A 12,777-nucleotide genomic window follows, 5' to 3' on the forward strand; every position below is an offset into this window, starting at 1 on the left:
AAGTCCAAAAAAAAAAAAAAGACAAAACCTCTTTTACCTTACTGTTATTCTCGGTAATGCACACTTATCAGTTCCCTTTTTAATTCTTTCCCTTCTTATTTGCATGGCTGGAACTTTCTTAGACTTCACATCTCAATTTGAATGCCATTTCCTGAGGGGCCCCTCCCTGATCACCCAGTATAAAACAGCCACCCATTGGTTTCCGATACATCAATTATTTAAATTCTCTGCAAGGTGTTTATGAGTATTAGATACTTTTCTTGTTTACTTGTTTAGTGTTTGCTTTCCATCACCGAATTTAAGCTCTTAGAAAGCAAAGAAATTGCCTGGCTACTTCATTGTTGCATTTCCAGGACCTCAAACAGTGCCTGGATGTAGTAGGGCAATAATTCATTGTCCTTATAGGCTCTAAGTGATGTGTCCTTATTTCCCTGACCTTGATTCCTACTATGTTTCTCCCTGGCTCATTGCTCCACTCATACTGCACTCCTTGCTGTTCCTTCAATAAGCCAGACTCATGGTGTTTACACTTGCTGTTGCTTCCCTTTGGAAGGCTCTTCCCCCAGGCTCCTTCCTTTACGTTCTTTAGGTCTTTGCTCAATCATTATCTTCTCATTCAGGCCTTCCCTATTTGGGAATTTAAAATTGCAGCCCCTACTCTGCCTCTTTGCTTGCTTAATTTTTCTCCACAGCAAAACATTAGTAAAATGTTTACTACTATTTATTTTATTGCCTATTCCCTTCTATCCCTCATGAAGTCTCTGTTGAATCCCCCAAAGCCTAAAAGGATATCTAGTATAAAACAGCAAATTTTATTAAGTGATTGGATTTGTGAAATGAACATAAATGAGTACCCAATGTGAAATATTTTGGAAGTGCAGTGTCATCATGGGTGGTAAATTATATGTTAATAAATGATCTTAACAGCAGTATTCAGGCTTATAGTCCTCACAGCCGTGTCACGGTATTCTACACAAAACGGGCGCCGGAAAAGCGAGTTTGAGGTTGATAATTTGGGGTGTGGGTAGAGTCAAATGAAGCTGCAGCTGCTGGCTCCGCCCAAGTCCCGCCCCTGCCCTCCGCGGCCCCGCCCCCGCATGCTGAATGCCTTATAGGCGAGTGACGTCAGACCGTTTGTTGTTATTGGCGGCTCCCAAGATGGCGTCTATCATGGAAGGGCCGTTGAGTAAATGGACTAATGTGATGAAGGGCTGGCAGTACCGTTGGTTCGTGCTGGACTACAATGCAGGTCTGCTTTCCTACTACACGGTGAGTCCTCGCGGGGCAGAGCTGCGAGCGCTAGGGGCTCTCGCTCCCATGGGTGGAGTGAGGGCCGGGCTTTCTGGTAGCCGGGTTAGGGTTGCTTGGCTGGGGGTGCCGCCATACGGGAGGGCTCCCTCGCGAGGAAGGGCTTTGCTTCCGGGATGGCCAATGAGGGTGAAGGAGATGCTGGCGCAGCCAATACGCGGGCGCTGGCTTTCTGATTAATGGGTTAGGGGCGAGCCGCGTTCCTTTTTTAAGCGGTATTAAGTAGTGATAAGGTCGGGCGCGGTTGTAGGTGGTGAGGTTGATTATAGTCACGGTCTGGTCGCGCGGTGCGTGTTGTCTCCCCACGTTGTGGACTCACCACTGTCGCCCCCAGGCCCTGTGGACGGCCGCGCCCCTTAGCTTCCCTCTAGGGACTGAATAGCGCAGCTTTGCCCGAGCAGTGGTCCGATGAGCTTGGCTAGGTCCTAAGGTGACTGGTCCTCAGACAACACGAAGGGGTCCGAAATCCCCCCGTCTGCGCAATTTGAATGTCTCTTTCACGGGGAGCATTCTTCTGTTAAGCGGGAGGGGAGCATAACCAACGCCTTAACTTTTGAGAGCATTTCCTACACAGGAGGTTCATGCTAGTGCTGTGTCTCCTGAAAGTTGTGTTCTGGGGAGGGATGACTTTAGGGCTCTTCTGTAAAGACGAATCAGTCGCCCTGGCCAAGTCCATGAATTGCTATGAATCTTATGTTCTGACTATTCTCCACCCCTATCGCATTAGAAATGAAAGGTGGGTGGAACAAAGGTACTGTCTCTGAATGATGTATAGTTAATAATAGGCAGTGAGAAGGAGGAAACCACTTGCAAGGACAAAATAGAATGTCCTGAGGCTTTAGAAAATTATAAAAGACAGAAGGAAAACAATTATGATTATGGAAGAAGGATTAATTTAATGTTGATGAGAGAAATAGGGACACTAGTATTTATTTGTTCATTAAGAAATCTTTATTGAGCTCCCACTCAGGATTTATGATTGCCGCTTTAGGCTAGGTGCCTATGAGCAAAGATCAACAGAGAAGATGCTCAGCATTCCTTTTCGTTGGACTTTATATTCTAATTTGGTCGTTCCCTTAACTCATTTTACTTAAAATAAGTCTGCAAGTTAGGTATTCATTATCCCCATTATATATGTGTGTGTGTGTGTGTGTGTGTGTGTGTGTGTGTGTGTGTGTGTGTATATCTATATATCTATCTATATATATAGATATATATACATTTACAGTTTTTGGAGTCTTAGACTCCAGGCTTCTAAGTACTTTTTCAAGGTCACAGAGCTAGCAGTAAGCGGTGTAATCAGGATTCCAAATTCCTGGCTTTCTGACTCTTTCTGCTGCACTTCACTTTTCACTGCAAGAAGGAGGAAAGTACAAACTGTGAGTTACTGCTGTAGTAAAAGCCTGCAGGAGTAAAAAGTAAAACTTTCAACATTCTTCAACTATAGTTTTCTTTCTCTATCTGATTTTTAAAGGGAAAAAAAAGACCAAACCCGAATGAAATTTAAACACCTTGTTCAAGATTATCTTTGTGTAGCCATGAAAGAGGGGCAACTGAACATTTTATCCAGAAACCATGGAATTAGGAAATACCATGGCTCAAATAAATGAGGAGTAATGTCTCAGTGGGTGTGATAATCAGAAAATCCCATGGATCCTTTCCAGCCTATTCAAGGTAGAGTAATTGCAATGAGTGACTCAATGGAATTTACAAATCCCAAATTGTGTGGGTTTGAATCTAGGACAAGCTGGGGTTCTTGGAGCTCCTAGCCCAGATGGAACCTCCTTTTTCCTTTTTTTCTTCCTTCAGTGTGTCCTTTTCCTGCCATCTTGCCCTTTTAATCTGAATACCTTGACAAATCAGTCTTACTGATTAAATACAGGTTTTTAAACTTCTATCCTCCCACTCCCCAACCTTAATACTTATCCTCCCTTCTGAGACTAGACTATAAAAAAATCATCCTTGCCAGCAGAAGAAGGTATCATATTTCTCACTAATGGCTATGTAGAAAATTTTTTTTCTTTTCTAGTTCTTCAGCATTAAAGCATTTACTTGTAGAGAAAACAGCAGAGAAATATTGTAAGATAAAATGATCTTGTAAAAATAAATTGATACTGATCCAAAACTAGGGGAGGTCAAATGAAGATGGGAAAAAAGATATGTATTCAGTTAAAGAGAAGGTAGGAGAAACATTGAATGTTGGCAGTGAATGCTGTACACTTGAACACTGTTTAAGTACATTAGGATTTGGAAGGATTTGAAGATACATCTTAATGACTTGCATGTGGCTGATAACTTAGAGCTACATCTTCCAGGAAGAGCATCTAAATTAATTGCACAGTCTTTTATGTACAGCAATAAAGTTACTCTATTCCTTGTTTCCAAAATCATTTGGGCTCTGGTCTGGCTTTGGGGTGAGTTCTATTCTAGAGTGGCCATGAAAACCCTGAACTAAGTTAGGTGGGGCTTGCTTTTGTTGGCCTATACTAAGAATTGATATTGGGTTAATCTCAAGGTTGCCTTAGGATCACTGGGATTGCTGTAAACTGAATAGATTTACCAAACCTTGCCTCAGCCTGTATCTTCTCCTCAGACCCAAACCTGTCCTCCAGGAATGGAATGGTCTTTTACTTTGTTTATTTTCATAATCTGTGAATTTTCAGTTTTTGAAAAAGAGCTTAATACATTACTACTATGACCAATGCAGGAAATAGAGAAATTGATTACCTCCTTTAGGAAAGTAGATTTAAGCAGTCTGTTCTGCTCTGGTTTAGTCTCTTAACTATTAGAGACATTGTTATGGATAATATATAATGTCATTCATTCAGCAGGCATTTATTTAGGGTTGACTTTGTAATAAGCATTGTACTATATGCTGGAGGTGCAACCATGAAGAAGAGGGAGTCCTTTCCATCCAGGAACTCAGTCTAGCAGAGCAAGATGCCTAAACATAATTTCAAAACAATATGATACATTCTGCAATAGAAATAAGAATAGATTGCTGTGGGAACATTGCCTGGAAGAAGCTAGAGAGACACTGGAGCTGAGACTTAAAGGCAGAAGAGAAAAGGGTATTTTAGGTAATGAGAGATGTGCACAAATTGGAAACCGTGTGAACATGAAGTACAGTAAAAAGATAATGAGAATTTCTGAGCAGCTCTGGTGTAAAGGTGTTTATGGAAGATAGAAGGAGATCTAGTCCAAAAGATATTTAGAGCTTTAGGTCAGGCCTGGAGATGAAGATGTTAGATTATAGCCCAGAATTTGTTAGTTGCATTTTTATTAGATGAGATGCTCAGGAAGGGCTCAACATATAACTCTGGGACATTGTGTGAACAGTTAACCATTTATGTGCATCATGATCACAAAGGAAGATGGGAAAGGAAGTAAAATTGAGGGAGTTACAGATATGTGAGGACTCAGAAGGCCAGAAAGTTAGTGGAGGTCATGACTTTTTTAAATTTATCAAATTTATTATTTATGGAGTACCTACTGTATGTGTGCCAGGCACTATGCTAGGAAGAGGGGTTAAAATTGGTAAGTAAGATGGAAATAGACCTTGCCCTCATGATACCTAGAGTCTCCTGGGGGATACAGAAAGCGAGAGCTGTGATAAGGGAAGCATAAAATGTTTAGGGGGTACATAAAGGGGTTACTCATCTCAGATTTGGGGGTCAGGGAAAGTTTCCTAGAAGAAGAAGGTTTGCTGTGACCTGAATGATGAGTAGAGATCAACCATGTGAGTGGAGAGGGAAAACTGCTTGAGATGGAGGGAATAAATATTTTTGGAGAAGACAAGAGCAAGGAACTGGTCAGTCCTCGATTTGGAACCGTGAGGTAGACAGTCGTGGTATGAGCTGGAGAGGAAAGCAGGGGTCAGATAATGAAGGGCTTTCTTGGTAGACCTAAAGAATTTGAACTTTACCCTCAGGGCAGTGGAAAGTCGTTTAAGTGTTGTGAGCACTTTTTATTATAGAAAGTACTTTTATTATAGACAATTTCACCATGTATGAAAGAGTAAATAAATTCATAGTAAAATAAATTTCTGTCATCCAGCTTGTACAATTATCAATATATGGCCAATCTTGTTTTATTAATACTCCCATCTCCTTCCTTCCTCACTGGATTATTTTAAAGTAGATCCCAGATACCATTTCATTTCATTTGTGAATATTTCAGTATATATTACTAAAAGTTAAGGTCTCTTTCTTTTAAAAAATGTTATCACAATACCATTATTACAGCTACATAATAACAACAATAATAATTTATCGGCATGTTCAAATATCCAGTCAAGGTTCAGTTTTCCTGATTGTCTCAAACTTCTCTCTCACCAGTTGGTTTGAGTCGGGATTCCAAGCAAGATCCACACATAAAATTGAGTCTCTTTTAATCAACAAGTCACCTTTCCCTTTTTCTTCTTTGCCATTTATTTATTTAAGAAACCAGATGTTCTATAGAATTTTCCACTTTCTGGATTTTGGTGGAAACACTCTTGTGCTTTGTTTAAATGTGTTCCTTTGTGTTTTCTGTAAATCCATAATTAAAGGTAGAAGCTTAGTCAAATTCAGTTTTTTTTTTTTTGTGCAAGGATACTAACTAGGTGGAACATATTGCATCAAGTGGCACATGATGTCTGGTTGTCTGATTTTCAAATTGATCAATAGCTTCAAGTGAAATTTATGTTCTTTAAAGAATACTGTTGCCACAGAGAAATAATCAAGTCATATTGACAGGACTTAGTGATTGATTGGATGTGAGTAAAAGGGGAGAAATCTGATGAAACCTGGGTTTTTTGATTTTACCTGGATGATTGATGATAGGGAAGATAGAAAGGAAAGTTGGAGTTGCTTTGGGCCTTGTTGAAATTGATGTACAGATGTCATAGTCTGGAATTAAGGGAAAAAAACATGGGTTATAGATAAATATTAGTTTTACACATCTGGGGAGTTGAGGGAGAATGACAATAAAAGGGTTTGGATAGGGCACTGAGAAACACCACTGTATTAGTTATCTATTGCTTTGTAACAGATTACTCCCAAACTTAACAACTTAAAACAACAAACATTTATTATCTCATAGTTTCTGTGGCTGGGAATTGTGAGAATGATTTAGCTGGGTGGTTCTGGCTCAGTCTCTCATGAAGTTGCAGGCAGGACATTGGCTAGGGTTGCAGTCACACGAAAGGCTGGACTGGAGCAGGAGGATCTTCTTCTAAGATGATTCAAATGCATTTCTCAACTGTTGGCAGAAAGCCTCAGTTCTAGTTCTTTGCTGGCTGTTGGAAAGTGGCCTCAGTTCCTCACCAGCTAGCCTCTCCGTTGGGCTGCATGAGTATCATCATGCCAGGGCAACTCGCTTCACCCAGAGGGTGTGATCCAAGTGAGAACAAAGAGAAAGTCACAGTGCCTTTTATTAACTAGTGTGAGTGCATCACTTCTGCCTTATTTTGTTCATTAGAAATGAATCATTAAGATTAGCTCATGCTGTGGGGATGGGAGCTTTTGGCATGAGGAGGGGAATGAGGCTCTGCCTTTTGTAAGGAGTGTTGAAGAATTCATAGACCAATTTTAAACCACCGTCATATTTAAGGGATTGGCAGATAAAAAAAACCCGCAGACAGCCAGAGATGTAAGAGAAAAGCTGGAACAGTGTGACAGCAGCAAGGCAGGAATAGTTGAGTTGGCTTGAATACTTTTGAGGGAATTGAATAGATTAAGTCCTAAAAATATCCCCTGAATTGATCAGTTTGGACATCATTGATGCCCTTAGTGATAGCAGTTTCTATGGAATAGTGGATGTGGAAGGCAGATTGGTGTACAGATGACAGAGCAAAGGGGAAACTAGGTAAAAGAGGAAGTGAGAGTGGATTATTCAAGATGTATCATTGTGAAAGAGGTAGGGAGGGACATGGAATTGAGGGAAAGGGCTTCTAAATTAGTATGCTTAAATGTTACAGGAATGGGAAACAAAGTCCATATTAAAAATGGGGGTAGTCAGGACTTAAGGAGTGTAGTAAGGATTTATCAATGGCCTTGGGAACAAGAAAAAAGGAAAAACTGGATAAGTTAAATCAGGTTGTACGAAGAACTAGTTGAGATTATAAAATTTGTTCAGTCATTACCCAAAAATGTTTAACTCTTTCTTGATTTGTATTGTTTTTGTCACACTTTGGAGAGAAAGAAACTGTGAAATAGTAAATTAACAGGGCAACTCAAGGTATCCTCTGTAAAATAAATCACTAGGAAAATCATATATTCTTTGCTATTACATACTGACTAGGTGAAACTCAAAATGACTTTGCATTTCAAAACCACTGGTAGTCAAAACATTTAAGGATCATTTGGCAGTCCTTAGCAATATCTAGAATAAAATGTGCTGTCTAATTCTTAGATTTTAGGTTTTAGAAGAGCTTAAGTATATGAATTTGTCTTGCAACGATGTAAAAATGGTAGTTTCAGATTCTCCTAGAAAGATATCAGCACCATTCCCATCAAATAATCAAAAGTGAAATTTTGTTTTTCTAAATAAACTGTTCTTGAATATATCAAATGTGATACTAACCTTATTACATGGTACATATTAGTAGTTCAAATCTGATAAAATAGCTTTAGAATTGTAAAAGGAACAAAAGAAAAATTGTATCGAATCTAAATGCCGTGAAAAGAAAACAAAGAAAACTCCTAAAATGGTAAGTAGTATCAGTGGGGAATATGTGGAAATTTGGTATCTTTTGCTTTTCTAAATTCTCTCACCAGCCTTGATTTTTCCCTGTCTTAATACTTGAGCCTTGCTCATATACTTCTTTTGGGTATTTAATCTTTTACATCTGTCATAATTAACTAGCCATATCTCTAGTACATTCTTTATCTAGTACAGCAAGTTTGTCAACTCCTTGAGGGCAGTACTGAGCATTACAATCTTCAAACCCTACAATGTGGCACACTGTTCTCATTGTAAATGGAATGTCCAAGGCCCTTCAAACTAGGCTTAGAGATGAGATGCAGAAGCTGTTTTGGAATTGTTGCTTACACAGCTTTGAAAGTTTTGCAGAATATACTGATAGCAAATATGTGCATTTCCATGGTTTCTGTAAAACCTGATTGAGTTTATATTAACAGTGGTTTTTGTTTAATCTATAGCTTGTACAACTCTGTGGGATCTTTTGCTTAGTGTTATATCAGAGAAGCAGTCAGTTCTTGACTCTGTTGCAAGCCATTTTGTTAATGGTAATAATTTGTGGAAGGACAGAAAGTAGAGGTGTCTTAAATATGCCACTCCTATGTGTGACAGTTGTCGTAGGATTAGATTTTCAAATAGTTACATAATCCCAATCAAAGATAGAACAATGCACAAGTGCTTTAGATTAAGGATTTAATCCCTTTCACTACTTATAGATAAAAACAAACAAATGGGCCAGCCCAATCTTTTTCCTTCTCACTTGATTATAAAGGATTATGTTAGACTAGTTTGAACTTCCTTTAAAAAAAGGAATTTGCTTGTTTTGCAAAAGTTAAGTTTACATGTTATGTGGAATTATATAAATGGAATCATATTTAAGGAAGGAGTTTCAAGGTATTTATAATTAATCTTTTCCCATTCACATGGCAATGTTAAAATTATTAATGAAAGTTGATTTCTATTTCCTGTGTTTTTTGTTCACATTAAGCCTTCATGCTAAGATTGTCCACTTCATTTCTTGTATTTTATCTTAGCATTACTGTTATAGCACATAGGTAAATAAAATATTGGGTGAATATTTGCTTTGTTATTATGGCAGCTGTCTCTACAATCTCTCAACTTTCCTTTTTCTCCATCACTCAGAAGATGCCATGCTTCCCAGAGACTATATCATATAGCCCATATGGTGGGAATATTCTCAATTCCTTATTGGTTTGTCTACTTTCCTGCCTGTTCTTGCCTGCATAGTTCCCATCATAGGTGGAGAGGTAATCCTTGGGTGTTCTGGATTCCATCTGCTCACAGATTTTTCAAGGACCTCAGTCTATAGAGTTTTTTCCATTATCTGCTTCCCCACCACCCCATGTATCTTCAGCTTCTTCTTTTCTACATATAGACTTCTGTTGTTTATTTTAACAATATTTATTTTGCAATACAACTAAAAATCTTATAATAATTTCATATGGAAATTGTAAGAAAATCTTTGAGTTGTCTATTGCTTTTTGTTTTTTTATAATAGTTTTATTGAGATAAAATTCACAATGCATCTATTGGAAGGATACAGTTCAATGGTTTTAGTCTATTCACAGAACAAAACAAAACCCTGTTTCCCTTAACAATCACTCCCCAATATAGTAGCCCTAGGCTACTACTATTTTCAGTCTCTGTAGATTTGCCTATTTTGGACATTTCATAGACATAGAATCTTGTTATAAAAGTGTTCTTTAAACAATTCTAATATGGCTTCTTTCATTTAGTATACTGTTCTTAATGTTGATCCATATTATAGTACATACCAGTACTTTTTATTGCTGAGCAGTCCATTGCATACAGATTTCGCATTTTATTTATCCATTCATCAGTTAATGGACGTTTGAGTTTTGACTTTTTGGCTATTACGACTAATGCTACTGTGAATATTTGTATGAGGACATATATTTTTATTTCTCTTGGTTATATATCTAGGAGTGGAATTACTGGGTCATATAATAATTCTGCCTTTTTAGTGACTGTCAGACCGTTCCAGAGCAGCTGCACCATTTTACATTCCCACTAGAGTATACATATAAAGATTCCAATTTCTCTACATTCTTGCCAGCATTTGTCACTATCTGTCAGTTTGATTATAGCCAGCCACCCTAGTAGGTGTGAAATAGTATCTTATGGTTTTGACTTGTATTTCCCTGATGGCTGTTGATGCTGAACATCTTTTCATGTGCTTGTTTGCCATTCATATGTCTTATTTGGAAAAATATCTCTTCAGATACTTTGCCTGTTTTTAAATTGGGTTATTTGTCTTTTTAATTGTTGAATTATAAGAATTTTTTATATACTCTAGATACAAGTCCCTTATTAGATACATGATTTGCAAATATTTTCTCCAAGTGGATTATCTTTTTACTAAATGGTTTCCTTTGAAGCAAAAAACTTTTAAAATTTGTGTTTAATTTGTTCCCTTTTGTTATTTGTGCTTTTGGTGACATCGGAAAAACCATTGCTTAGTCTAAGGTCACAAGGTTTTATACCTGTGTTTTCTTCTAAGAGTTTTATAGTTTTAGTTCTTAATGTTTTAGGTCTTTGATCCATTTTGAATTAATTTTTGTATATGGTGTGAGCTAAGGAGTATATTATTTAAAATTTTTTAAAATTCTTTATTTTTATTATTCTTATTCTTTTGCATGTGGCTGTCCAGTTATTCTAGAACCATAAATTGAAAAGACTATTTTTTCTCCATTGATTTGTCTTTGTCCCTTGTTGAAATCAATTGACCATAAATGTGAGGGTTTATTTTTGTACTCTCAATTCTATTCCATGATCTTTATGTGTATCCCTATGCTAGTGTCACAAGTTAAGTTTGAAATTAGAAAGTGTGTGTCCTTCAGCCCTTTTTCCCTTTTTTTAATTAAACTATTATTGATATACACTCTTATAAAGGTTTCACATGAAAAAACAATGTGGTAGTACCTCAACATAATAAAAGCCATATATGATAAACCCACAGCTAACATCATACTGAACAGCGAGAAGCTGAAAGCTTTTCCTCTGAGATCAGGAACAAGACAGGGATGCCCACTCTCCCCACTGTTATTCAACATAGTACTGGAGGTCCTAGCCACAAAAATTAGACAAAACAAAGAAATACAGAGAATCTAGATTGGTAAAGATTGCATCAATAAGAATAAAATACCTAAGAATAAACCTAACCAAAGAAGTGAAAGACCTATACCCTGAAAACTGTAAGACACTCTTAAGAGAAATTAAAGAGGATGCTAACAAATGGAAACTCATCCCATGCTCTTAGCTAGGAAGAATTAATATCGTCAAAATGGCCATCCTGCCCAAAGCAATATACAGATTTGATGTAATCCCTATGAAACTACCAACAACATTCTTCAACAAATTGGAACAAATAGTTCAAAAATTCATATGGAAACACCAAAGACCCCGAATAGCCAAAGCAATCCTGAGAAAGAATAAAGTGGGGGGGGAATCTCACTCCCCAACTTCAAGTTCTACTACAAAGCCATAGTAATCAAGACAATTTGGTACTGGCACAAGAACAGAGCTACAGACCAGTGGATCAGATTAGAGACTCCAGATATTAACCCAAACATATATGGTCAATTAATATATGATAAAGGAGCCATGGACATACAATGGGGAAATGACAGTCTCTTTAACAGATGGTGCTGGTAAAACTGGACAGCTACGTGTAAGAGAATGAAACTGGATCCCTGTCTAACCCCATACACAAAAGTAAATTTGAAATGGATCAAAGACCTGAATGTAAGTCATGAAACCATAAAACTCTTAGAAAAAGCATAGGCAAAAATCTCATGGACATAAACATGAGTGACTTCTTCATGAGCATATCTCCCTGGGCAAGGAAAACAAAAGCAAAAATGAACAAGTGGGACTACATCAAGCTGCAAAGCTTCTGTACAGCAAAGGACACCATCAATAGAACAAAAAGGTACCCTACAGTATGGGAGAATATATTCATAAATGACAGATCTGATAAAGGTTTGACATCCAAAATACATAAAGAGCTCACACACCTCAACAAACAAAAAACAAATAATCCAATTAAAAAATGGGCAGAGGAGCTGAACAGACAGTTCTCCAAAAAAGAAATTCAGATGGCCAACAGACGCATGAAAAGATGCTCCACATCACTAGTTATCAGAGAAATGCAAATTAAAACCACAATGAGATATCACCTCACACCAGTAAGGATGGCTACCATCCAAAAGACAAACAACAACAAATGTTGGCGAGGTTGTGGAGAAAGGGGAACCCTCCTACGCTGCTGGTGGGAATGTAAATTAGTTCAACCATTGTGGAAAGCAGTATGGAGGTTCCTCAAAATGCTCAAAATAGACTTATCATTTAACCTAGGAATTCCACTTCTAGGAATTTACCCTAAGAATGCAGCAGCCCAGTTTTAAAAAGACAGATGCACCCCTATGTTTATCGCAGCACTATTTACAACAGCTAAGATATGGAAGCAACCTAAGTGTCCATCAGTAGATGAATGGATAACGAAGATGTGGTACATATACACAGTGGAATATTAGTCAGCCCTAAGAAGAAAACAAATCCTACCATTTGCAACAACATGGATGGAGCTAGAGGGTATTATGCTCAGTGAAATAAGCCAAGCGGAGAAAGACAAATACCAAATGATTTCACTTATCTGTGGAATATAAGAACAAAGAAAAACTGAAATAACAAAACAGCAGCAGAATCACAGAACCCAACAAGGGACTAACAGTTACCAAAGGGAAA

At 37.8% G+C, this 12,777-nt stretch overlaps 1 protein-coding gene across 5 annotated transcripts in view; it reads left to right on the plus strand.

The window, feature by feature from the left end:
- The first annotated feature begins 1,104 nt into the window (after positions 1–1,104).
- Positions 1,105–12,777, plus strand: part of OSBPL9 (oxysterol binding protein like 9) — a 195,720-nt gene continuing 184,047 nt past the window's right edge. For 2 of the 5 annotated variants that reach the window (XM_036893093.2, XM_036893094.2), the window contains exon 1: positions 1,105–1,269. In XM_036893093.2, coding sequence (XP_036748988.2) covers positions 1,105–1,269 — 165 coding nt within the window. The remainder of the gene's footprint in view (positions 1,270–12,777) is intronic. The other 3 variants (XR_008997005.1, XM_036893092.2, XM_036893091.2) reach the window with 2 other exon arrangements.

Source organism: Manis pentadactyla, chromosome 4 (genome assembly GCF_030020395.1).
Source record: "Manis pentadactyla isolate mManPen7 chromosome 4, mManPen7.hap1, whole genome shotgun sequence".
Taxonomy (NCBI): Eukaryota; Metazoa; Chordata; class Mammalia; order Pholidota; family Manidae; genus Manis; species Manis pentadactyla.